This window comes from Hipposideros armiger, unplaced genomic scaffold (assembly GCF_001890085.2).
Source record: "Hipposideros armiger isolate ML-2016 unplaced genomic scaffold, ASM189008v1 scaffold_402, whole genome shotgun sequence".
NCBI lineage: Eukaryota > Metazoa > Chordata > Mammalia > Chiroptera > Hipposideridae > Hipposideros > Hipposideros armiger.
The window spans coordinates 379,994-405,818 of record NW_017731752.1 but is presented as its reverse complement, the minus strand read 5'-3'; the positions used below and the strand labels follow the sequence as shown (position 1 = coordinate 405,818).

The window sequence follows — 25,825 nt, the reverse complement described above, 5'->3', positions numbered from 1 at the left end:
TTCTTCCTTTTTTCCTTTCTGCCTATCTATCTATCTCCTATGGAGGAAAGAGCCTTTATAGACTGAGCAAACAAATCAATAAATCTTCTATTTTGTATGGTGCTAAATATGCTGTCAGTGTGAAATAATAAATCTATGCTGGGCGGAGGTGTTCCACAACTGATTCCCGAGGGAGACCATGTCTAGTTCTTAAAGACCAAAGGCCACTTGAGAGAAGGAACAAAATAAGAGGTCTTTGAGGTCCTTTTCTCTTTCTCCTTCAAAAAGTGTTTCTCCCTTTTTCCAACCCAGAATAATTTTCTTATTCCAACACATGGTTTTCATAAGACTAATTCAGCACATAAAACCTGAGTGTGTCTGCCCCATGCATGACTCCCCTCCAAACTACAGTATATCATTGTCTTCATCTCTGTGACCCAAACTTAATTTAATCCTAAATTGATGTCATCAGAAGGCCTGAACTAATGAAACTGACTTCAGACCCAAGCTGTGATAATTCTAAAGTCTAAACAGAGTGGGGACAGGGAACCAATGCCTGAGCTGCAGAGGAATTTAATTTGGCATTTTCAAAATGAGGATAACTTTTGACCCAAGGAGTGACAGAGAGCCCTTCCTTATGTTTCCATTTTGAGAGAAAAGGACGAGAGATTCTGAAAAATAATGCTTGCATAATAACATCAGAGCTTCTAAAAATTCTGAAGTTAAGAATTTCCTTTCTGTTCATTCTCTAGTTGAGAAATAGTCTATCCCCTTCCCTTTCCTAGAGAAACATGGCAAAACTATGTTCTGAGGGCTGGGAATAAAGCCCCATTTTCCCACCTGACATATGCCTTTGTATATCTAATGGGAAGTTGCCAGGATGTCCCCCCAAAAAACAGTCCAATGTTGTGACATTGTGTCACACAATGTTGGGCCTTAGCATAATTGTGTTGTGACAAGTGAGGAAATGCCTTCCTATCCTGAAAAGTTGATACATTCTTGGCCTGAGAGGATTTTCAACATCATCATAAAGGCGGGTGAGTACCATGTCTTTCTTGCCAGAGTTGTACAGGTCAATTCAGGGCATGTCCAGCCTACCCAAAGACAAGCTGTAGTAGTAACATCCTTGGAACCTATAAACTTATTCAAAGCAGTCTTGTGTTCTTACCTGCAGCTCATTGTCTCATGGAGCAGTTGTGGGGAGGCAGCCAAGGATGATAAGTGTGATACTTACAGATGCCAGCGTATTTTCAGAAGACAAAATAATATCGCAGGGAATCTCTTCCTCGAAAACCCTGTTTTCTAGCACAGCACTCTCAGCTGGTAATGATGGGGTTTAAAAATGCGAACAGAGGTGTAATTTTATTTTCCTTTTTCCTATACTCTTTTATGCAGGAAAATAAGCCAGTCGGCACCAGCATTTTGCAGCTGGTGGTGACAGACAGAGATTCCTTTCACAATGGACCTCCCTTCTCGTTCTCTATTCTGTCGGGAAATGAGGAGGAGGAGTTCGTGTTGGACCCACATGGGATCCTGAGGTCAGCTGTGGTCTTTCGGCACACAGAGTCTCCGGAATTCGTGCTGTATGTCCAGGTATGGCCCTGTTCTCTGTCCACATCAGGCTGGCTTTCTCTCATGCTTGTTTCTGTGCCCATTGGTTGGCTTTCCTTTGTTGAGCGAATCAACATAATTCATTACCTTGCAAGAATGTTCCCCTTTTAATCACAAATTCAATTTCACACCGATAAAAGTGGCTTCTGTGTGTGAAATTGAACAGGAAGGAAGGGAAGCATCATCATTCAGAAGGGACGTTCCTGTAGGGTGTACCAAGAAGACAGTCACTGGGCCTAAATCTGCATTCTAAAAATTCTTGGGGTTCTAGTTGATCCCCAAAGACAACTAATTGGTCAAGGCTTGCTGCTTTGTACTGAGTAATATTTGCCACATTACCCCACTTGGGGAAGCTGCCAATCTTAGTCCTAATTGAACCATATCAGGGTCTCTGCTTTTGAAGAGACCTCTGCTTGGTAAGTTTTCCTAGTGAGGCAGGAAGGAACCAAGCACTCAGGAGGCAATAGCCTCCCAATATTCGTGCTCCTTCAAGGTCATTGGCCTGTTCCAAATGAAATGGAACAAAGAGGCAAAAGTAAAAGGTATGGAAAGGGTGTGGATAAGAACAGGAAATGAGAGAGCACCAAAAAGTTCCCATAGGGCCAGCAGAGTGGCTCAGTTGGTTAAGAGCGCGAGGTCTGAGCAACAGGGTTGCCGGTTCAATTCCCACATGGGCCAATGAGCTGTGCTTGAGCTGAGCTGCCGCTGAGCTGCCAACAGGTGGCAGGATGGCTCAGCTGGTGAGAGCACACACTCCTAACAAGATTGCCAGTTCGCCTCCACATGGGATGGTAGGCTACACCCACCCCCAAATAAGACTGAACACAACATCTTGAGCTAAGTGGCCATGAGCTGCTGTGGCTGGATGGCGATTGGACTTGGAGCTGAGCTAGCTGCACCCTCCACAACTAAAATTGAAGGACAACAACTTGGCTGTTCCCCCTCCCCAATTCCCCAATAAAAAAAGGAAGAAAAAAAAAAGTTCCCTTGTATGAATTTTGCCAGTACCAAGATTTGTGTCCCATCAGTGAAACCGAGTGACATTTTTTTACCCCCAGTTGCCACAGAAGGCAAGCTAAAGTCATTATTAATGGTGGCAATAATGACAATAGTAATTATTTGTATAACATTTAATTGTATATGTTATTTCTTTCGATAAGTTATGGCTTACTCTACTCCATGAAGCCTTCCAAATTAATGACTTTGGGCTCTGCGTATGTCAATGAATGCTTCAGTTGCCACCACTCTTTCAACATTATTATTTATGTAAATAATTTTATATCACAGTATAAGTACCCAAGCGCAGGAGAGATTTTGAATGCCTTCTCACAGAAGCTAGTACAGTTCTTTGCATACCCTCTCTGGTCATTAGAAAGCAGATTTCACATCTCAGGCTTTGGAACCAGCATACAGAGCTTTCTCCTCCTAGTCCTATATTAAACTACCACCATGCCCTGCATTTCTGCCTCATAAGGCCTCTGTGTGCATCCGCCTGGGTTACATTGTCTTTGACATTGGCCCACTTTGTATTTTATATGGCCGCATCCTCATACTGTTGCATAAGCCTCCGGGGTTATTCCTCTGCCTTCAGCCTCATTCTTCTCTGATCCACCCCTATCCTCCTCCCAGATTAATCATTGCATTTCAATTATGTCATTCCCCTAAACCAGGGGTCAGCAAACTATAGCTCCCTAGACCACATCATGTCCTCAGCCTGTTTTTATAAATAAAGTTTTATTGGAACACAGCCTCACCCATTCATTTGCACATGCTCTGTGGCTGCCTTCATGCTGGAATCATCGCTGAGTAGTTGATAAAAATTATATAACCCCCAAAGCCTAAACTGTTTCTTATCTTGCCTTTTACAGAAAAAGTGTGTCAACCCTCCTCTAAACGAAAACCATCTGTGGCTTCCTAGTGCCTAAAAATGTGTGGACTACAGGCTAAATTCTGGCTCAGATTCTTTCAGATTTTGAATTTCAGGGTATTTAGGCAGACGTGACTCTCCAGTCCTTCTCAGTCCACAGGCCCACTAGTCTATCTCCTTACACCCAGCAGCTCATGCCTTTCTGTTATCTTTCTGGCCTCTGACATTTGAGGGGACAACCTCTGGCCTATAAAATCTAATCCTCATCACTATCCTTTGAGGCCCTCTACAGTTTGACTTCAAGTTCAACCTAATTTGCTAAATGTACATTTTCCTACATGAATTCTCTATGTCAGCATCCCTGGTTCACATAGCCCATCAAATAAAGCATGTGATAATGGTAATAATAAAAATAACAACAATCACATTAACTCATGTACTAAGTACTTCTAGGGGTCAGGTCTGTGCTAAGCACTTTGCAATCACTGTGTCTTTTAATCCTTACAACACAGGAATCTTGTGAGGTAGATACTACTATTTGACTTGTATTAAATATGTAAATATGGAAACACAGAGAAGTTAAGTAACTTACTCACAGCCAGACATGTAGTGAGCATCAGAGCCAAGAATCAAACTCAGATTTGTGGGATACCCAAGCCCCTGCTTTTACACGACCTTCCACGTACAAAGACACACCTACCCTGGGGACCCAGCCCATGGGAATCTACCCTTCACTGAAGCCCTACAGCACCAGCTACACATTGCACATGGCAGGTGTTCAGTAAAGATCTGTTGTCAGAATGGTGGTTTCATCAATTCTTACATAAAGAAGGAAAACAAAAAGGTTTCATTCAGGCTACCTATTTTTCCTTTCGGTTTACCATTTTTTATTCTAAACTTTAATACTGTATAATTCTCATTTAAATAATGTTTCTTAAGTGTGCAGAAAGGTGCCATCTTGTCCTATCCAAAGGAAAGAATCCAAAGAGAACAAAATTTTTTCTTGTGAGTGGGAATGACACTTTATGAGGTTCTCTTGTGGCTTCTGTCCAGAATTAAAACAAGACCTGTTGTGGGCATGTTGGATCTCATAGCACCCTCTAGGCTCCTTCCCTGTTTATCCCCACCAGCTTTATTGTGTTGACACATTTTATTGTCCATAACAGAGTGTACATGTGGGGTCCGAAGGTGCTGAATCACTCCTCTTACTTAAAGCCACATCTTCAGCATTTCGCAGACTAGTGGCAGGGGATGGAGGAAGAAGCAAAATGTGGTAAAGGAGCAGACGTCTTCTGAGTTTTGTTGTTTTTTTAAAATGATTGTGATTTTTGTCTTAGTTCCTTGCCTTTGCCCCTCGTGGTCGTTTTAGGCAAAAGACTCTGGCAAACCCCAGCAAGTTTCTCACTCCTACATCCGCGTGCGGGTCATTGAGGAAAGCATCCACAAGCCCACAGCCATTCCTCTGGAAATTTTCATCGTCACCATGGAGGACGACTTTCCTGGTGGGGTCATTGGGAAGATCCACGCCACAGATCAAGACATGTATGACGTGCTCACATTTGCCCTGAAATCGGAGCAGAAAAGCTTGTTCAAAGTGAACAGCCACGATGGGAAAATCATCGCCCTGGGAGGCCTGGACAGCGGCAAGTACGTGCTGAATGTGTCCGTGAGTGATGGCCGCTTCCAGGTACCCATCGATGTGGTCGTGCACGTGGAGCAGCTGGTACATGAGATGCTGCAGAACACCGTCACCATCCGCTTTGAGAACGTGTCCCCCGAGGACTTTGTGGGGCTGCACATGCGCGGGTTCCGGCGCACGCTGCGGAACGCAGTCCTCACCCAGAAGCAGGACAGCCTGCGCATCATCAGCATCCAGCCCGTGGCGGGCACCAACCAGCTGGATATGCTGTTTGCAGTGGAGATGCACAGCAGCGAGTTCTACAAGCCGGCCTACCTGATCCAGAAGCTGTCCAATGCCAGGAGACATCTGGAGAACGTCATGCGCATCTCAGCCATCCTGGAGAAGAACTGCTCGGGGCTGGACTGTCAAGAGCAGCATTGCGAGCAAGGCCTATCGCTGGATTCCCACGCGCTCATGACCTATAGCACAGCTCGCATCAGCTTTGTGTGTCCGCGTTTCTACAGGAACGTGCGCTGCACCTGTAACGGTGAGTGCGGTTTAGAGTTCCCTCCCACCTCACCTCCTGAGAGCATGCATTTGTTCATTCACTCACGCAACAAAATATTTACTGACCAGCAGCTATGTGTCTAGTCACCATGAGAGATGCTGGGGCTACCGGGGTAAACAAGACAAGCTCAGCCCCTACTCCCATGGAGGGTATGGCTTATGAGCAGCAAAGACATATAAACAGACTAGCTTGAGCCCATGCAATAAGAATTGTTAGGGGAAGTACAAAGTCCTGTGGTAGGACCCAATCTAGAGGGAATATTTCCTACAGGGAGTGTCTCTAGGTTGAGGTAAAGGATAAGTAGGAATTAGACGTGTGAAAACAGGTTAGGAGAGGGAGAATGTTCCAAACCGAGGGGCAGCTTGTATGAGGAAGGCTTAAGGGCAAGACAGAGGGAATTGAAAGAGATTTCCTGTCACTGAAAGGAGCATGGAGTGATGACAAATCAGATTTGTGAGCAGGCCCAGGGACCACACAAGGGTTAGGCAGGGTGAGATTTTAGAAATGATCCCAGGGCAGTGGGAACCATTGGCTGATTTGATGTGAAGAAGTGATAGGTTCAGCTCTCGCAAAAGCGTGCTGGCTGCAGAAGGGGATGGATTAGACTGGGTCAGACCAGAGGCAGGGAAGCAAGTTAAGAAGCTATTGCAGAGGACAAGGTCAGTTAGATTTTCTTCAGTGAAAAACGGGGCCAGATGCCTGGGAGCACAGTCAAAGGATGGACTCAGCGCTCAGAGCAGCAGAGACAGAATGCTTCCTGTTTATTGATGTAACTAGTTACTGAACCTTGACCTTTCCTGGTCAGAGGCCATAAGTGCACAGAGTCACATGCCCACAGTGGTCAACGAGAAGCATTGCTCTCTCTCTCTTTTCCCCTTTCTGACATATGGACCTATAAATTCACTTCCCTCTGTTAAGAAAATTGCACCCCGAGTCTTTCTAGCCACTGTGAACTTGGCCCAGAGGGACTGTGTCCAGAAGACAGGCCATTTGTAAAACATCCCTTTAGGTAATTGAGGACAGGCAGGGTCCCTGGCCACTTCCCTTGTAGAAAGTTCTTCTTTGCCATTTGGAAAATAACCTCATCAGAGGAAGACCACAGAGATCACAGTTCCCTTTGAGAGACATTTTGACAGCTTCCAAGCAGCCCAGAAGTGTGCCAGCCACTCACTCTGTGAATTTTGTTTGTGTTTTCATCAGGTAGCTGTAGTGCTATCTGACTTGTTGAATATGTGTGCTAGCTCCAAAGTAACTCAAAGCATGCATGCTTGGTGCAGTGCATTTCTGACAGATGCCACCAACATGCAGGATTGATGAATGCCAGCTGTCCGAGCCTTACCTAGATTTCCTCTGTAGGCAAATTGATTTATGCACCAAAGCTCTGCTAGGGTCTTCCTGCAGTGATTCACAACAGGTTCAAAAGACACTCACCCAGGAACAGGACAGACCCTACAGGAAAACCTAAACCAGCTAATTAATCCTTGTGCTCTGAGAACTTTTTACTCGGCAAAAATTTGTGGAGGCAGCAATGTCCTAGGCACCGAAGATTCAGAGTAAAAAAAAGGACACCTTGCGCATAGGAGTTGGCTATTTGAAGTCAGCTTGCAAGTACCTGTTTGCAAAAATAGTGTTGTAATAAATGCTAGGGAGAAGGAAGGACACAGTCCCTGCTGTAGCCAGAAGGAAGCTTTCTGTGACCCAGGTGCTGGGTCTTGAGGGATGAGGATGAGTTCATCAAGAGGAGGGCAGACTTGGCAGAATTTTTAAAGGTGGGATTTAGAGGGTTGACTTTTGTTGGAGAGAGGGGGGCTTGATATACATTTTGCATGAGACACTAATGTTTTAAATACAGTAAGTTTCAAGGTGGTGTCCTTGCCCAGAACTCCTGTTCTCTAGTCTCATAAACCTTTGTACTCCCAGTAAACCCAGAATCCTAGAACTTGTGATTCAGCCCCCAGACACCCCACAAAGAGGCCTTGGTTTGCAAAGCAAACTTTTCCTCAGTGAGAGCTCTGTGCACTCAGGTCCACCTCAGAGCCTCTTCTCACCTTCCAGTCACTCTTATAATTAAGCTATAAAATAAACTACTCAATTGTAGTGGTTAAAGGACTCCGAAAGGTCGTCTGGCCCAGTCCTATCTCAGCAGGTGATATATGATAATCTCCATTTTATAAGTGTGGTAGCTCTGTGCCTTGCCCAGGCCCATATAGATGGAGAGAGTGGCATGCTGATTCAATAAACGTTCATCTTGGCCCCTCAATTTTATTATCTGCATCTTAAGAACAGGAACTCTTCCATTTTTTTATGTGAATCCTAACCCCAGCGCTATGCATTCTGTAGGAATACTCAAACAACCCCAGTTTTCCCAGCAGACAGCTCTTCAGCCTCACAGAACCACCTTAGGATGGCAGAGGGTCTCAGACTCCAGTGCTCATGGGGCTTGTTAGAAATGTCCACTCCTGAGCCCCATACTCAGGTATAACAGGAGATTCCAGGTAAAGCCTAGAACCTATATATGTAGTCTGGGTGATTCTAATGCTACTTGTCAGGAAATCAAACTTTGAGAAATCTCACAGCAAGATAAAGTACAAAAAGTTTCCTCCAGGTTCACGGGCACGCTTTTAGTTATAGTAGTAATAGCTCTCACTTCTTGTAAAGTGTCTTCTAAAATAAAAATACAGTGTAGAACTATTAAGAAAAGCATTAGGCATTTTAGGCATCTTCTCATTTATTGGAAAGGAGAGGTAATTGAATTCAATAAATGTCCCCCCAATCCCCACCCCACCCCACCCCTGCCAACACACACACATCTGGGATTGGCCGGTCATTGGTTCACCTTGGAAGATCGGCAGGTTCAGTAAATGGACTTTCCCACCATGTGGTGGAATAATTAGGATGATAAATAAAGATAGCTGCCCATTCTGGGCTGTGTAGTAATATTTATACATATTGGGCCTCAATATTTTATCCTGCTCTCAACTTTTTCTAATGCAGATTTTTCTCATGCAGATTTTTGGGTCCAATTAACATGATTAGCATCTTGAACCAAAATGCTGAGTTGCTTTGATAAAATGAGAACAAACTTGAGGTTTACTGCCAAATAGCTTATTAAAAAATCCAGCCACCATCGATCATCACATATGAACAGAAGTTCAAGAGATACAAAGTTCTGATATTGTGAGATGGCACCTGGTAAACTGTAGATATTCAATGAACATTGACACTCTGCTGAAAAAGCCTGATACCAGCTTAAAGGACAAGGGCATGAGAGATGCCCTTGAGCCCTTCCTACAGGGGAAGCGAGCGGACAGAGCATCAGAGGCAGTCCATGGAGCTCGGCTGATGGTCCATTTAGGAAATTTTTCACTGATTTTTCAATATACAGAAGTATAAAGTAGACAATTGTCCAGGAGAATGGACTCCCCTGAGACCATCAGAGTTGAAGACCAGTGTGTTTATGAGCGATGATAGAAGTAGATGCCTGATTTGTCAAGTCCCGACTCAGCTATGGAACACAGAATGGAACTTAATAAAATGAATGGCACTTCAAATAAAATGAATGGAGAGTTTGCCATGGTGAAGCACTATACCAGGCAGAGGTGATACAGCTGCAGTCAAGCCTTCAACCATGAAATATAGCAATGTCCTACGGGTTTGCTCAGGGAGGTAGGAAGAGCACTGAAGCACATCACTGAGGGTGATGCCACCTGAGCTACATCTGACAGGATGCCTAGAATTAGGCAGGTGATGGAGAGGGAAGGTTCCAGGCCAAGGAGCATTAGAGCAAAGGAATGGAGGTGGGAAACAGTGCAATTAATTCAGTGCACAGATAAAGGCAGGGACAAACATAACAATCAACATTTATTGAGTCATGACCAGTTACTGTGCTGTTTTTCTAAACATATATAAGTGTATTTAACCCTTACAATAAACCTAAAAGGTAGGTATCATTAACTTTCTTCAAATGTTAAGAAAACTAGGACTTGGAAAGGCCAATTGACTTGCTCAAGGTCACAGAGCTAGTAAATGGCCGAGCCAGAATGCACAGCTTTGGAAGGAACCTGAAAATCACCTAATCCAACCTCCTACCTACTATAGACATCCTGTTTACTATACTCCTGGCACACTAATTCAAGCCCATGTCTGAACACCAGTACCAGACACTCACTACCTCACAGGGTGGACCTGAGACAACCTTCTCCCTTATAGTGCACCAAAGTCTGCCTCCTGGTAATGTCACCCAACTCCATCCTTTAGAGCCACACAGAACCTGACCTAACGCCTCCTCTACAACATATCTAAGGATAGTTGTCCCTTTTCCTAGACTAACAGCAGAAGTTCCTTTGCTCCCTGGCTGTAAACAAATAAGATCTATAAAGAGTTGTGGGTGGGGCACAAAGGAGGCATAAAGGGAGTGCCCTGAGTCCTACTTGCCAGAATCCACTAAAAGCATGTGGTCCTATTGGTCTTGCCAATCAGGGAATGCATTTTAAGCAGAGGAAGCAGTGAAGAGAAAGGCCCCCAGGGATTTAGGCACCCTTTCATTTACTCATTCACTCAGCAGTGAATTGAATACTATGCCAGGCTCTGATCAGGTTGCTGGAGAAATACAGTGGTGAGTGAGGCTGATATGGTCCCCATCTTCATGGAACATGAACCAGCAATGGGCAAACGACAAGGCGCTCCATTGGACTGGATGGTGGGGAGTTGGACAGTCCTTGGAAGGAATAAATACAGCAAGACAGGTAAATGGAGCCTGTGATAGGCAACCATGGTAATGTGCTTCTAATAAGCACAATAAAATAAAATGATGAAGGCTTCTTTGAGGCAGTAAGACACTGAAAACTTAGCCTTGATGATTTTTTTTTAAAAACAGAGAAAAATCTGAGATTGGGTTTGCACTTGGGCTGGGGATTGTTGATGCTAATTCCTGGAGGAGAGTCAGCAGTCCCAATACCATAGGTGATTTTGAATAACCTTCAATATTGTCTCTGAATCTTAATCAGGTTCCTACTGCAAACTAGAAGGTTTCCATTTTTCATTCATAACAGATAGGTCTCTCTGCAGGTCCCTCATTGCCACCACACGAGTCCCAAATTGTGAGAAGTTTGGAGGTGTCCCCCCTAGTGGTGATGCCAACTTCTCCGCATGTAGATATTCCCTCATATATTTCTCCCACACACAACTGCCCCAGAGAGGGCTTGTCTTTAATGAAACTACACTTAGCCTTTAGCAAAATCATCCAGAAAGTATGGCTGAGGCAAGCAAACACCATTACAGATGATTCTGTGCTTCTAGGAGAACCATCAGAGACCACTTCAAAGCCCAGAGACCTTAAGAGAGAGTGCTTTAAAATTTTATGCAGGCCAGGAATTAAAAGGGAAGCTTATTGACCTATGTGGCATTTGCCAAGACACGACATCTTGGCAAAGCGTATGAATTCAGGGTGTTTACCATTTAGTTATTGGATTCTCAGTATAAAGTTTACCATTAATTTACCATTCGTTATTGGATTCCTAGTATAATGAGGCAGAGACATAAATCAAGAGGTAGAATCAGTTAAAAGTGGCAGAGATAATAATCACAACTAGATACTGATGTGTTCACTGAAGGCATAGACTTACTCCAGGGGCCTGTGGGAATGCTGGGGAGATGAAGAGCGAAGAGTCATTAACTATGGCAGCGAGAACCTTCTAAAACCTCAAGAGGATTACCTTTCTCCTCCCTGCAGGTTCCAAAGCTCTGAAGCTTCTGCTCAAGTGAATTGTATGTTGTTAACTCTTAGAGAGTGACCTGAATTTTCCATCTGAGCCAAACTTCAGAAAGGAGAAAGCCTTCTTTTGGAGAATGGCCACATTGTGTACACGTTTCTCTCATGCAGGGACTGCAGGAAAAGAACACTTCCGCCCATGACAAGGTGGTGAAGGGGCCTCCACAGCTGCATGTGGCCTGTGATGCTGATTAATTAAAAGCTCCAGATCTTATTTTGTGCCTCCCATGCACATAGAATTTCATATCATCTATCAATTGACAAGTTAATGAATTGGACCCAAAAATGATGGCCGGAAAAAGATTACATTTGTATCAGGTCTCTGCCATGTTGCCAAGTCAAGCTACTGTCCCCAGTTTGGGGACCTTTTAGTAATTTGTTTTCACTATAAACTTTTATCTTTGTAAGCTGCTTTCACATACATTAGTCCATGTAGTTCTCACCACTCTAGGAAGAATCATTATCCTCATTTCTCAGAAAAAGAAATTGAGACCCAGAGACGTCAAGTGACTTGTTCAGAATCATACAGTAAATAAATTTGACAACTAGCCAGGGCCACAGTCCAGGTCTGCTGCTTGTCAAACAGCACCATTTTCTATTATACTACTCCGCCTTCCAAAGGGGACCTGGGAGAGGGAAACAGCACTTTCTCTGCCTGCTTTATGTTCTGACAGTTGCTAAAATGTCTGCTCCTTCTGTTCTGCCCTGACATTCAACAAATGGCATCAGCTGGTTTGATGAAGTGGGACCCTTCTCCCTTCATGCTCCTTCTGGCACCAAATTGATGGATGCCCGGAGATGCAGAGCATGTAGGTCTAGAGCCCCCAGCCCCCAAGCTGTCACGGATCACAGCGCAAGTTAATTAAACCTGGATTATTTAATGATAGTTAATAAGATAAACTTCCTCCCAGAAGCCAGTGGGAACTGACACTGTTGCCTCTTCACTGGTACTCGGGAGCTGATGAGGCGCTTTCTGCCACCAAAGAGCGGGCCTGTGAAGCTCTTTGCAACGGTAGGTATATACACTTCCCTGAAAAGGGGATGACATAAACACATGATTTCTAAAAACAAGCTAACCACTCAGCATCCATTTAAAGCATACTGGATTTTATGTTGCTAGAGAATGTAGTGCTTTGGCCAGAAAGATGGTCGTTATCTCCAGAAATGTGTCCCCACGACCCAGACCTGGGGACCTCGGCGGGTGAGAGCCACACAGTGTTGTTAAGTGTTGGCATACAAAGATCAAGTCGCTCTGACAATATGTATTTCAGAAAGGACCTGGTTTCTTACCATAGTTAATAGAAGGGAACAATATTGCATATGGGAAGTATTTAGTTTTGGGAAACCTTTTTTTCAGTAACTAGAGGTCTTTCTCTACTCAGAATAGACTACAGTTTGTGCACATACTCACATCTGCCCCCAGCTAAGGAGGCCGTCACATTTACACTGACCTCTGACTCTAATCTTTCTTCATATTTCCTTGAGCGACAAGAGAGTGGACTGTGAGCAGAGCAAACTGACAGCAGCAGTCAGAGACCGAATAAGTTTATGGCTCCTCCTACCTCGGACTGGAACTGGGGAGGAGGCCCCGAAAGCTTTTTAAAGCATCAAGAGACAGACCCCTTGCCAAGAGCTGGCCCTTTACTTTAAAAAAAAAAAAAAACTTATTAAAAAGTAAAAGAAAGAAAAATAACCTATTAGAGTCATTGGCTGCTAGAATAAATAAAAATGCACATTATTATGTATCTAATATTTATATTATTAATTTTAGGATGCACATAGTATAATATTCATATTAACACATTTTTAGATATCCTCCAGCTAGAGTTTTCATAATGGGGATTGGATCCAACATAATCCATTAATTTAATGGATTTAATTATATGGGTTCTATGATTATGACAGAGGGAAAGAAGAAAAAGATCTGTGAGTTTGAACTCCAGTTGTGAGTCTAAGTAGCTTTGTGCTTTAACCCAATGTAAGAGATATGGGTGATAAAGTGAAAAGCCTTGTGCTAATTATTAGGGCAGGACTAATGGTAAGAGAAAAGGTCAAAACATGAATAAAAGGGAGAAGTACTCAAATGCTGTATTTATTTTGAAATACAGTGTTTAGCTTTTATATATAACATGCACTTATAGCTCTTAAAAAATATAGTACCATAATTCCTTTAGGAGAAAGTAGCTTTGCTATCATGGGTGTGAAATTACTGAGCCCTCTTCTCCTCTTCGAAACAGTGGCTTTTAAACTGAGTTTTTCCTAATGCAAGGTTTCTTAGCTATGTAGCCATTGCATTAGAGCAGAAAAGACCATGAATGTAACATACATAGCTGTATCTCAGAAACATAAAAATTTATAGAAAGGATATCCTTAGGCTGGCTGAAATAGAACATGCGAAGAAGCATGTCCATGAAATGGGAAATAACAGGTTTCTTAAATACATAAATTGCTGTTTCTGTATCTAATTGGAAGGAAATGTCCAGGTAGTCTAGAGTTACATCTATTTGATGTAATGCATTTTGTGATTTATTTATGCACATTACTACCTCCATGTGCTCTGTTTGCATTTTTTTGAGCATATACTAACTAATTTAGGAGCAACCTTAGAAGTGTGCAGGCCGTCGGAAACTGAAAGGAAGCCACTCACGGAGATAGCAAAATGTCAGCTGGTAGAGTTGAGAACACCTTGAATAAGCATAAACACGTAATGCAGTTAAGCCACTATGGTTGGTTCATTCCGATGCAACACAGTTCCTTGTTACTTAAAGGATCTCATCCTTCAAGCCCGCGTTTACGTTTAAAATGCTCCCAGCCTTTGAGAGGCCTTCTGACAGTCTCCCAGGAAACACAACTGTTCTTTCTCTGGTACTTCCATTGCACTCACGTATCTCCATTAAAGCAGTGACCTTATTGTACTGTAATCATGTGCTTGCATGTTTCCTGTGGGGAGGAAGAGGCAGGATCATTTCCTTTCATCTTTATATGTCCAGGCCTATCACCTCATTGGCCCTGATAAATTAGTTGTTGAATGAATGCACCGAAAGTTGTTTAAAAACTGGTTAGCAAAAACCTCTTGAAACACATCATGAGGTGGTTAAACAGCTTTTTGAAGTATCATAAATATTGATAAATAAGTGGCAGGAATAAAGGTTTCTTGGGACAAAAATAGGAAGATGTATTTCAGGGCCCTTATGTCTTTTACAACCACTTGTAGAAATCATTCTAGGTTTTCAATTAAAACTCCCGTCATCTTCGAAGACTTTATAAGCTGGATCATTGCCAAGAGTATCTTTTTTGGCTGAGCTCTAAATCAGTGGAAAATAGGATTTATGAATTCTGTTTGCCAGTGCTACTTACCTTGTGCTTCCCAAGGATTACCATTCTTAAAATGTTTGTATGTCGTTCGCATTAAGTTTCTGCTTTCTCCTGGACAAAGAAATGACTGTATAATAGGACAATATGCTTAATGACAAGGAAAGAGTTTTAATGGAAAGGACTGTGATAATGGGCCAGATCTTGCTGAGGAAAGGATGTTTCAGCATGTTCCGGGTTCACAGAGAAGAGGTGCTCCTGTAGGTCACTGCTACCTAGTTGTGGGTTATTTTTAATGTGTGTCTCCTTTTCGATCGTCCTTTTACCGCTTCAACTCTCACCAAGCTGAAAGTGGTCTAATTACATGTGAAGTACCCGAGACCTTTGAAAAGAACACTTCTTTCAGTGGACCCATATTCACCATAGCCGTAGTTCTGAAATATCTCACTTGGATCCTGAATTCTGCCTTAATCAGTTAATCTGCTTTCCAGGATTTCCTTTGTGAGGGATTAACCTTTCATCTTACTGTGCTGTGAACATCGAACAAGTAGAAAGGAACCCTTCCTTTGCCAAGGATAATTCTACTATTTTTGATAGCCGGGAGGGCACATTTACAGCTAATCAATACAATAACCTCTCGCAGAAGGGACTAGGAGACAATGTGAGGTGTGCTTTCACAATTTAGAATTAGTCAAACTTTTCTTTAGAAAAGTCTTTTTCCCTCCCTCTGAGAACAACAGCTAACATCTTCTGATGTCTACCCCCAATTTTTCAGGGCAAGAGAGGGGTATAGAAGAAATCTAAACTGAAGTGATGCATTCAAATACCCACCAGTATGCAGGAACCCCACTCCAAGAAATCCCACCAGAGCCCATGTAGTGTGGTTTTTTTCAGCTGAAGTTGGTCCAGTCACAACCTTAGCATATTTTAGCCTAAAAGGAGACGCTCCATTCACACTTTGCCCTTCAGTCTAACAGTGAGCTTTTGGCAAATGCAGGGACCTTTGATAGGCACTCACACCCAGTGATGCCCATTCAGGCGCTCCAGCTTCTGGGTGGCCTCTTTGTCTCTCAGCTCAGAGCTTGTAGAGTTCAGTTCTTGAACCATTTGTGTGCACCCTGCCCCTTTGTACTGATCATGCATGTGTCCCCCCCCCTTTGTCACAGGAGGACTGTGCCCGGGGTCCAACGATCCTTGCGTGGAGAAGCCGTGTCCAGGGGACATGCAGTGTGTCAGTTACGAAGCCAGCAGGAGACCATTCCTCTGCCAGTGTCCACCGGGGAAGCTCGGAGAGTGCTCAGGTGCAGAGTGGGGTGGAATGACAAGGGTCTAAATTCATATACCTGAAGTATTTACCCCTGAGTAAATTACATTGCCCTAGTCCTTCCAGAAGATTTTCTGGAAGGATATTTTTAAAGGATAATGCAACATTATCCTTCAGGATGGACCACAGTTAATAACATCCACCCTCAAATGTGCTTGGGACTTACTGCAGCTGCAGTCTGTGCTAAGGATACATGCAGTGCCTGTGGACTCCTTATATAATGGGGAGACCACAACATGTGTTTTCAGTCATGTCTCATGGATGTAAGGGTGTGAAATTATGGGACATAGAAGAAGGCTATTGGTTAGGCAGAGGAGTTGGGGTATCTGTGGCATGACCTTTGAAGTTCAGAGGGCTGCATAAACCCATAAGCATAATACAGAAATCAACAGAAGGTAGAGCTGAGCCAGTCCATGTGACCCTTCATAGGGTAAGCCCAGGCTGAAGCACCAAGTAAGCAGACTCTCCACTAGAAATGTCTCACTAACTGTATGTTGCCCAAAGGAGAGGTGCTCACCTCTGTTGTCTTACAGAAAGAAAAAAAATATGTTATTTTTTTACATAAAAAAATATGTAATCCTGTTTCTCATCTTCACTCAATTTCAGTACTTCATTTGATTCACATGTACTCTATCACTTTTTTCTTCTAAAAGTAGTACTGTTCATTTTTGGTACCAATAGAACCCTCTTTTGGGTAGAGGATATATTTAAAATACAGGCACACTGATAACTGATACCAAATTTAGAATCCAAGAAGTATTGAGTGATTATAATAGTAATTATAATGGGAATAAAAAATAATTATGACTAGTAATAAAAAGGCACTTTGCTAAACATTAGGTTCTAGAAATTCAGCCTTTGCAAAGAGAAGCACTGTTCTTAAAAATGGAAGCCAAAGCTCTTTCATAGTTGATTTCAAGAGCAGAGCTGCCCGTGAAGCAAAGGGCTCACCAGCATACTTGCCTTTGAAATCATCTAAGGCTTAGACTTAAAAGATATTCTGTCCCTATACCAACACACAGGCCATGCATACAGCAGGTGGGTATGTAGGATGACAATAAAGCCAAGCCACCTAATTTCAGATGTCACTTTCTGCCCATCTATCTCCCTTATCCTTTCTATATGGAAAACTTTTAATGGTCCATGATTATCGTCCATTTGGTAGATTTCCACACTTTCCACCTTTCATCCCAGCAAGATGCTTTTCAGTTATTACTTTGCTTATTAAAATATAAAGTTGGAGGTAGTATAAAAAAGAGGATGAACTGCAAATTGGGCAAGGTGAGTAGGACAAAAATTCTGGGAAGGGGAGTCAGAAGGTATAACTGACTGCACATGATAGGTTGTCTTTTCTTCGTTCCACGGAAATGAAAGTTCTCGAGTGCCTCAGTGATAGCAGTGGACATAAAGAGGTATCCTTTAATAGTGCTCATTTTAGAAAATGAGAATTGGGAATTTCGTGACACTAAGAAAACTCTGGTTATAGAATTTGCCAAGTTGCCCTTGGCATTAGACAACTAAGATTTTTTGGCATCTGACTAGTTAATATTTTTTTCGCTTTGAAATTAGAGCATGGTCTGAAATGGAGAACCAGTTTTTAATCAAAAATGGTTCTCCTCAATGCCTTCATTAATGCCCCATGGTCTTTAATCAACTTACTTGGTAGTTGTTGGGTGATTTCATGTGTCCCTGCTCATTTCTGGAAGTTAAAAGCATATGTGTCTTCTCGTAATGGTCTTTTCAGGGCACACTTCTCTCAGTTTTGCTGGAAACAGTTACATCAAATACCGGCTTTCTGAAAATAGCAAAGAAGAGGACTTTAAGCTCGCTCTGCGTCTGCGAACACTGCAAAGCAATGGGATTATAATGTACACCAGAGCAAATCCCTGCATAATTCTGAAGGTAATTAAAGTGGGTTATCTTTTCCTGCAGTCAGTTCTCATGTTAATATTTTGGCTCTTGGGTTTGGGACTGCTGAAATCGTTTTGTCTTTCAAATTCAGAACACCAAAAGCTGACTTTAGGGCAAAGGGGAGCAGCAGCAGAACTGGGAAGTGTGCCAATACCCCATTTCCTTTTGTACATTCAACTTCAAAATTGGCTCTTGGTAGATTGGGGCATCTCTCTAGAGTGGGTTCAAGGGCCGGCCTCCTTTGAGCTGTAATCACTCAACAGTTCATTAGAATGTAGCTCCTAATCAATTCCACGGTAGGGGTGGTCCTTTAGAAAGATTGGCTGTATATTCTTCTACCGCATGGGTCTATCCCTGCTGACCTCTGAAAGCAACTTCTATTCTTGCTCAGGGAGGAAGTTGGAGATCTGGGGCATAGAAGATTCCATATGTCCCATCATGACCTAAGTAGCCCAAATTTTTTAATCATTCCCAGCCTCAGAAACCTTCCTAAAGCAGCCAGATTTCCTACAGAGTAAGTCTGGCATTTATATTCAGCTCAGAACTTCTGGTGCCTTCATGAAAACAACAACGGTTGTTTTACTAACAGCTTTACATATAACATTTGAGTTTTACTATAAAGTTAATATAATAAATTTGTTATGTATGATTATCCCATTTGATGAAGTAGACAACAGAGGTTCAGAGAGATTATTTCCCTAAGGTTGTATAGCTAATAAGTGGTAAGGCACCTTCACTCCAACCTCTCTCAGTCCATGCTCCTAAACTCCATGTTCTCCCCCACTCTCAGTTCTTACGACTACAACTCATTTTACCAAGAAATCATATTCTGGGCATCTGTAGGCCAGATTAAACCCTCCAGTGTTGGGAGGAGGAAGGAGCGATGTTTAACCTAATGTTAGTCTTACCAGGTTGCTATTGTATATCAGTCCACTGTAAGTGCATTCAGAGACAAATTGAGTCTGTCCAGCAGGAAATATTCATCCAAGTGGAAATGGCTAGCAATGTTTCCTTCCTAGGATTCTATCACTAGACTTAACTAGGATGATGGTTCACCTTTCTAGCTCCTGTCCTTCAGTTGTTTCATAGGTCACATCCAAGTTGATCAGGTGGCCCAGATTTTAATCCTGGAGGGAGAAAAGTATATAGAACATTGAATGCCAGTGGTGCCCCCTATCACATACGTAGACTTTTACTTACCCACTTCTGGTATTGCCAAGTATGAGTTGGTGGCCAAGAGTGAGTGATCAGGGAATTGGGGTTTAAACGTTGGCTGCTTTTGTGGGGAATCTCCCCACTATCTTTACTCATTTGATTCAGAATAGTTTCAGTTCTGGAAAGGAAAGCAGTATTTTTAAAAGAAAACAAGAGACACTCTGGATGTGCAATTTTAGAGAACAATGAATTAAAATAAAATATTCATGGTAGAAGAAAATCTCAAAGGCCTAAGTCCTGTCTTTATTCCTTCTGGCTCCAAAGCACTCTACCTCAGTCAGTAGATCACTTCCTAAACAGTCCTGTGAGGTCAAGTTTGGTATAATTGCTTGTAAAATGTTCATCCCTTTCAGAGATACCAGCTCCTTGGGGCTCTGCTTGGGTGTCGCTGACCTTCCTCTTTTCTCCTTCAACCTCTAACAGGGCTGGTGGTTGCATCCTTATGAGGCAGATACTTTCTATTAGCAAATCTCTTATATAGAATTAACTTTGAGAGAGAGAAAAAAAATATTGGACCTGGATGGCTTGACCCTGAAATGAAGCTTTTCATTTGACACTTCACTGGCAAATGTCTAAAATGTGCAGATCCCTGGGGATGGAAAAAAAGAATAATTAAACCTTTTAGGCAGCTCTAGCTCCTAAGGTAGATTGTATTTCATGAAACAAGCATGTGTCTAAAAGTTGTGTAAATTGAATCTCAGTAAATGGAATTCTTATAAACTAGGGATGGTTGCTATTTGAAGGGAACCTCCCATTAATCCTTTTGTGATGTGAATAGTCATCCCAATCTGTCTGTTCTGTAAGTTTGCTTTTCATACGTTGGGCTTACCCAAAGCAGAACACAGCTGTACTGAACTATTGCAGATATTTTCCTATAGTCGCCAGGAATAGCCACTTAGGGGATTTTAATCTGTTTGCTTAACATTTCCAGCCTCATGCAAGATTTAATTTCATTGGTTTTAGGTATGGTATGTGCCTTGTACTTTGGTTCAACGACTATGCTGAAATGCTTTGTTTAAATTGCACTATTGGTTGTTTATATTTTCCCAGTTAGAGCACATTCTCTAAAAAGTACTTTAGACAATCAGTAGGTTGAAGGGTACCTCTTGAAGACTGTTAAAAATTGCATGGAGACCTCAAGAAATGAAAATGCTCATGGACAGGAAGCACTGATATCTCTCAGTAGCAATAAAGGTGCTCGTTCTCCTGTTTACCATTGATACCCTTTTTACTTCCAAAAGAGATTCCAGTGTTACTATAAACACCCAAATGCAGTAAAATCAAAGCACCATTAAGATAAAAACAAAAGATTCAGAGCCAACCCATGAAGTGGGGAAGGGCAAAATATCATTGAAAAGTATAGACCAAGGGTTGCTACTTCAGTTGAACACAAACCATAACCCTTGAGTTTGCTGGCAGCCAAAGCAAGAATGAAAATGGAAGGATAGGTTCTGTGGCTCTCCTAGAACCTATAATAGAAACGTGTCAGATCACCAGGAGAGATTTGCCAGGCACAACTAACTTTTTCCCTATTCCAGTCTTTCAAGTCCAATATTAGAGCAAAAGCTTACATCCTTTGTTGTTAATCTGGAAATATCACAAATTGTATCTTTTGGGGAAGTTATATATAATACATTGCTTCATTCTGATGATTCTTAAATATGGCTAGCTTAAGACCGCAGGGCTCAAAGGAAGATGGTCATGGAAAGTTCATTTGGTTTTTAAAACAGCCCACTTGGGAAAGTGTATAGTTTATTGCTCATGATGAGGCAAAAAATTAGTATTTATCATTGGGCTTATTTAAATGACTAGAATGAGAGTCAGTGCCCATATCTTTTCAGTTTATCTCCAGTGTGTTTTCACCCTGTCAGAGTGAGTCACATGCAGGGAGTGTGAACAGCAGGAGTGGTTTATTATCTACTCTGCCTTACCCTTAATCTGTTCACAGATATTTATTTACTAATGATTGTTTTTCTTAAGAATTGTGGGATAAGAAAATGAAGTATTTGCTCGTCATTTACTAAATGATTATCAACTCGAGTTTTTCATCAAAGTTAAATTTCATTGTTTAAAAAAAACAAAAACAGCCCACTTGGAATGTCAGATCTTTCTAACATAGATAAGAAGAGTAACAAGGGGCTCCCCACATGATTTCAGAATTCTGAGGGTCTGTATAAGAGTACCACTGAGAAGTGCTTAACGTGTTATAATAATAATAAAATACCTAAAAGTTAGCAAATTGTTTTCATATATATATATATATATTTAATTTTATTGGGGAACAGTGTATTTTTCCAGGACCCATCAGTTCCAAGTCAAGTAGTTATTTCAATCTAGTTGTGGAGGGCGCAACTCAGTGGCCCATGTGGGGATCTAAACGGCAACCTTGGTATTATGAGCACTGCACTCTAACCAACTGAGCTACCTGGCCACCCCACATACATATATTTTTTTATTCTCACTCTCATTTTGCTTGTGAGGAAACTGAGGTTCAAAGACATTTGATGCCTTGCCTAAAGTGATAGCTACTCAATAGGGCTTTTGACAGAGGCAAACAGATCGGGAGTACTACAAGTGTTTATCAAAAGAAGAGATTTGAAGGGCTGAGATGATCATTTATTCATTCAAAACATATTTTTGAGCACTTACTGTGTGTGCCAGGTAGCTATTAATGGCAGCCTTGAAAATAGGTGTTTATAAAGTCCCCTCTTGAAAGAATATGTAATAACCTCCTTACATGTTTTATGATTGTGGTCATTTCCTAGAGCCACACACCAAGGATCTGAGACATTGAGACTGTTAGCAGACGTTGAACTTTTTTTACTCAAAATCCTGCTTTCCTGAACGACAACCAACTTCTTACCACTCTGATATGTTGTCTCCCAAGCCGCAGCCCACTGAAGATCTGAGTTACAGCATATCATTGATTTGAAACAACCATGAGCACCTAAATATTTTGGAATATTAGGGCTGTACTGGCCAAATTATGCATTACATTGAATAGAGTGTCTATCCCTCCCACCCCAACACATCATTTCAGATCATTGCTATAGATTTTCCTTACAGTGTCATACCTACCCCAATTTCTACTAAAATAGCTCTCCCTCTGATTTGAGAAAGCTTTGTCCTCCTAAAAGAAAGATCCTTTAAAACTGGGTAAGCCCTATTCTGAAGACAGAGAAAAATTACATATGATCAGAGTATAATTTTCCAGTATGAGAGGATATGAAAGCGTTCCTTTCTCTCCATGGCAATAATATACTTGTAAAATAGCAAAACATTAACTTTGCAAGGTAGCTATGGGCATCAGTATTCTATTATAGTTTGTCATCTAAACAAGGCTTATAACTCTGAAGTCCTCAAATTTTGAAGATACAAATGAATTTTATTTTTAAAAAAGTGGAGGATCATGTAGGCCTCTGGCTTCCTATTTATTCAATACTGTTGCTGCTATTATTTTTTTCAACAGGAAAAAAAAAAGGTGAGAAATGTAACCATACTCAGTGTTAGTATGGGATAACTTTATGTTTCTTAGCTACAGAGCTTCAATATATATGAGTACATCCGAGCCATATCAGTGTTCCTGGGTGAATTTGTAACGTGGTTATTATCCCAAGAGGTAGGAGGTAGGGTTGGGGAAGAGAATGGACCAAATAATATATTAATTGAATACATCCTTTTATAAAACCTCAAATGAATCGTACCCTCACCATCAGATTTTCCTTGATAGACTAGAGATACCACTTTGTAGCCATGGAGCATATCAGCAGATGGACTGTACAGAAGAAAGTAGTCCCCAAAGTCACATTTGACCATTTTATTACATTAAAATAAAAATATGGGGGGGGGGGGCTGCAGGAAAAAAAATATATATGGGTATTATCCAGGAGTTGTCACTGAACGAGTATTCTGGTACGATTTACAATATCTGTTCTGTCCATTTTGTCGAACCAAAAAATGACAAAGGCAACAGTACAGGTTATACATAAAAGCTCTCTGAAAAGAAAATAAATATTTGTAGTCTTTTACATTCATACATTTGCGTTACAGAGCAGAGTATGTATGTATTGATTGTGCATGATGTGGCTAACCATTCTGTAGTGGACACAGTCTCCTTATAATTAACCCATAGCAGTTATCTCTGCTCTCCAGATAAGGGGTCGCAAACCCAGGGTGACTCTCTCCAGGTGACCTGGGTGATACAGGACAAAGCCCCAATTAGATTCCTCATTCCTAAGTTCCCAGGGCTCTGCCTGGTTCACAAAGCCCCCTGCCTTCCATATAAATGGCATGAACCTATGAACATTATGCGGGAAGAGAGGGTGCTAGGGAGTCCACGGAGCCACAGAGGCAGAAACGAGAATCCCTAAGAATGGGTTGTCCCTGGAACATACTGAAGCACAGAGAAATACTACATTTGTGAGAATGAGTGATGCTACGACAACCCCTAACAGGCCTATTATGAGTCAAATACGTTTTAGAAAGACTGGTTCATGGTTCAGTGTATTTCTGTGAATTCATGTGACATTTATGCCTCCTTAGCTCTTAGTGGCCTGGAAGATCTGTCTTCCTTTCCCTTCCCCTTCCCTAGTTGGGAACGGGGTGTATAGGAATGTGTTGCTAGGTATATATTAAACAGCGCTTGGGTGTCATTCCCCACACAGATCGTGGATGGCAAGCTGTGGTTCCAGCTGGACTGTGGCAGTGGCCCAGGAATCTTGGGCATCTCCGGCCGTGCGGTCAACGACGGGAGCTGGCACTCCGTCTTCCTGGAGCTCAACCGCAACTTCACGAGCCTGTCCCTGGATGACAGCTACGTGGAGCGGCGCAAGGCACCTCTCTACTTCCAGAGGCTGAGCACTGAGAGTACCATCTACTTCGGGGCCCTGGTGCAGGCGGATAACATCCGCAGCCTGACCGACACGCGGGTCACACAGGTGCTGAGCGGCTTCCAGGGTTGCCTGGACTCCGTGGTGCTGAATAACAACGAGCTGCCCCTGCAGAACAAGCGCAGCAGCTTCGCCGAGGTGGTGGGACTGACGGAGCTGAAGCTGGGTTGCGTGCTCTACCCTGACGCATGTGAGCGCAGCCCCTGCCAGCATGGGGGCAGCTGCACCAGCCTGCCTTCCGGGGGTGAGTGCAATGCGCGCTGGGCACCCTGCCAGAGCAGGGGTGGGGTGGAGGAGTGGGGGATGGGCATAGACATGCATGGGGGCCTCCCTCTCACATGCATTACCAACCCAAGTGCTCTTCCAGAGAGGCGCATTCACTGAAGATGCTAGCAGAGCTTCTTAACCCCCTTTACGGCAGTCCAGAGCTTGGCAATTAAAGGAGTGTCCAGTTTAGCCAGTCTATTTGCAGCATCCCATAGGTGCAGTTCAGTGATGCTATCACAGCTGCCCCTTTCCCTGTCCACCCCACACCCTTCCAGACCTCAGCAGCTTCGAAAAATAGGACCCCCTTTTAAGTGTTTGCACTCTTGAGTGACTTGCAGAATGATTGGTAGCAGTCTGAGTTATGACCACCACACACAGTCCTTTCTTATGTAGGCATATGACTATACTAGAAGCTAAAGGTGGGGGTGGGGTAAACCTACCACCCCAGGAATAGAAATATAGTGAAGATGCTTTGGAGCATGCTTTTAAACTGTGTGTATTAAAAATAAGTCTAGTGACAATTCTGTAAAGAAGTGGAAAGTCAAGAATAAAGACTGGTCTCAGAGATATAGAAAGAAAACTGAGGGTTGCTAGATGGGAGGGGGGTGGGAATGAGGAAGAAGGTGAGGGGATTAGAAAGCACAACCTGGTAGCCACAAGATTGTTATGGGGATACGAAAGACAGTTTGGGGAATATAATCAATAATGTTGTAAAGATTTTGTAGGGTGTCCGATGGCCACTTTTCTTATTAGGGAGACCACTTCATGGATGGTGTAGAGGCCTGACCACTGCAGTGCACACCTGAAGCTGAATAATAATGACTGTCAACTATAATTTAATATATATATGTGTGTGTGTGTGTGTGTGTGTGTGTGTGTGTGTGTGTGTGTGTGTATAATCACAGGATGTGGAGTACAGCATAAGGAATAGTGTCAGTGGAACTGTAACAGCTATATACAATGTCAGAGGGGTAGTAGATTTGGGGAGGGGGGCTATCAATTTGTGAGGCGTATAAATGTCTGTTAACATTGTTTTGTACACCTGAAACTAATAAACAAAAAAAAAGAATAAGGACAGGGCAATTTACATGAACTCTCAGGACAGGTAAACAGTCAATGAGGCTATGATGCTTTACCCCAATAAAATTTTTCCCCAAAGATACATCATGAAGATGAGAGAAAGAAGTGGGGAGACTTACAGAGAGTATCTATTGTTTGAGGGGAAAGCCAAGATTAAGTAAGTCCTCGGAGTCTGAAGCTAAACCCAGCCTTTACCCAGGTGCTGTATCTGTGCTGATGAAAACTAGGTCAGGCACGCTCCTAGTTGAAGCCTTTGCCACCTCCTCACAGCCCAGCCACTGATTCCACTTCAGCCCCATTGTGGCGTCTCTCAGCGGTAGTGTGATTAGCAAATTTAAACCTTCCTCACAAATCACTTAGAGATTCTGCTGTGTGCATTACCATCTAATGTTCGTGAAGCCCAACTCCAAA

At 42.5% G+C, this 25,825-nt stretch overlaps 1 protein-coding gene across 3 annotated transcripts in view; it reads left to right on the top strand.

The window, feature by feature from the left end:
- FAT3 (FAT atypical cadherin 3) overlaps nucleotides 1-25,825 on the top strand; it is a 658,207-nt gene that overhangs the window by 605,119 nt on the left and 27,263 nt on the right. For all 3 annotated transcript variants that reach the window (XM_019663735.1, XM_019663734.1, XM_019663733.1), the window contains 5 exons: nucleotides 1,375-1,572; nucleotides 4,827-5,625; nucleotides 15,895-16,029; nucleotides 17,797-17,954; nucleotides 23,843-24,311. In XM_019663735.1, coding sequence (XP_019519280.1) covers nucleotides 1,375-1,572; nucleotides 4,827-5,625; nucleotides 15,895-16,029; nucleotides 17,797-17,954; nucleotides 23,843-24,311 — 1,759 coding nt within the window. The remainder of the gene's footprint in view (nucleotides 1-1,374; nucleotides 1,573-4,826; nucleotides 5,626-15,894; nucleotides 16,030-17,796; nucleotides 17,955-23,842; nucleotides 24,312-25,825) is intronic.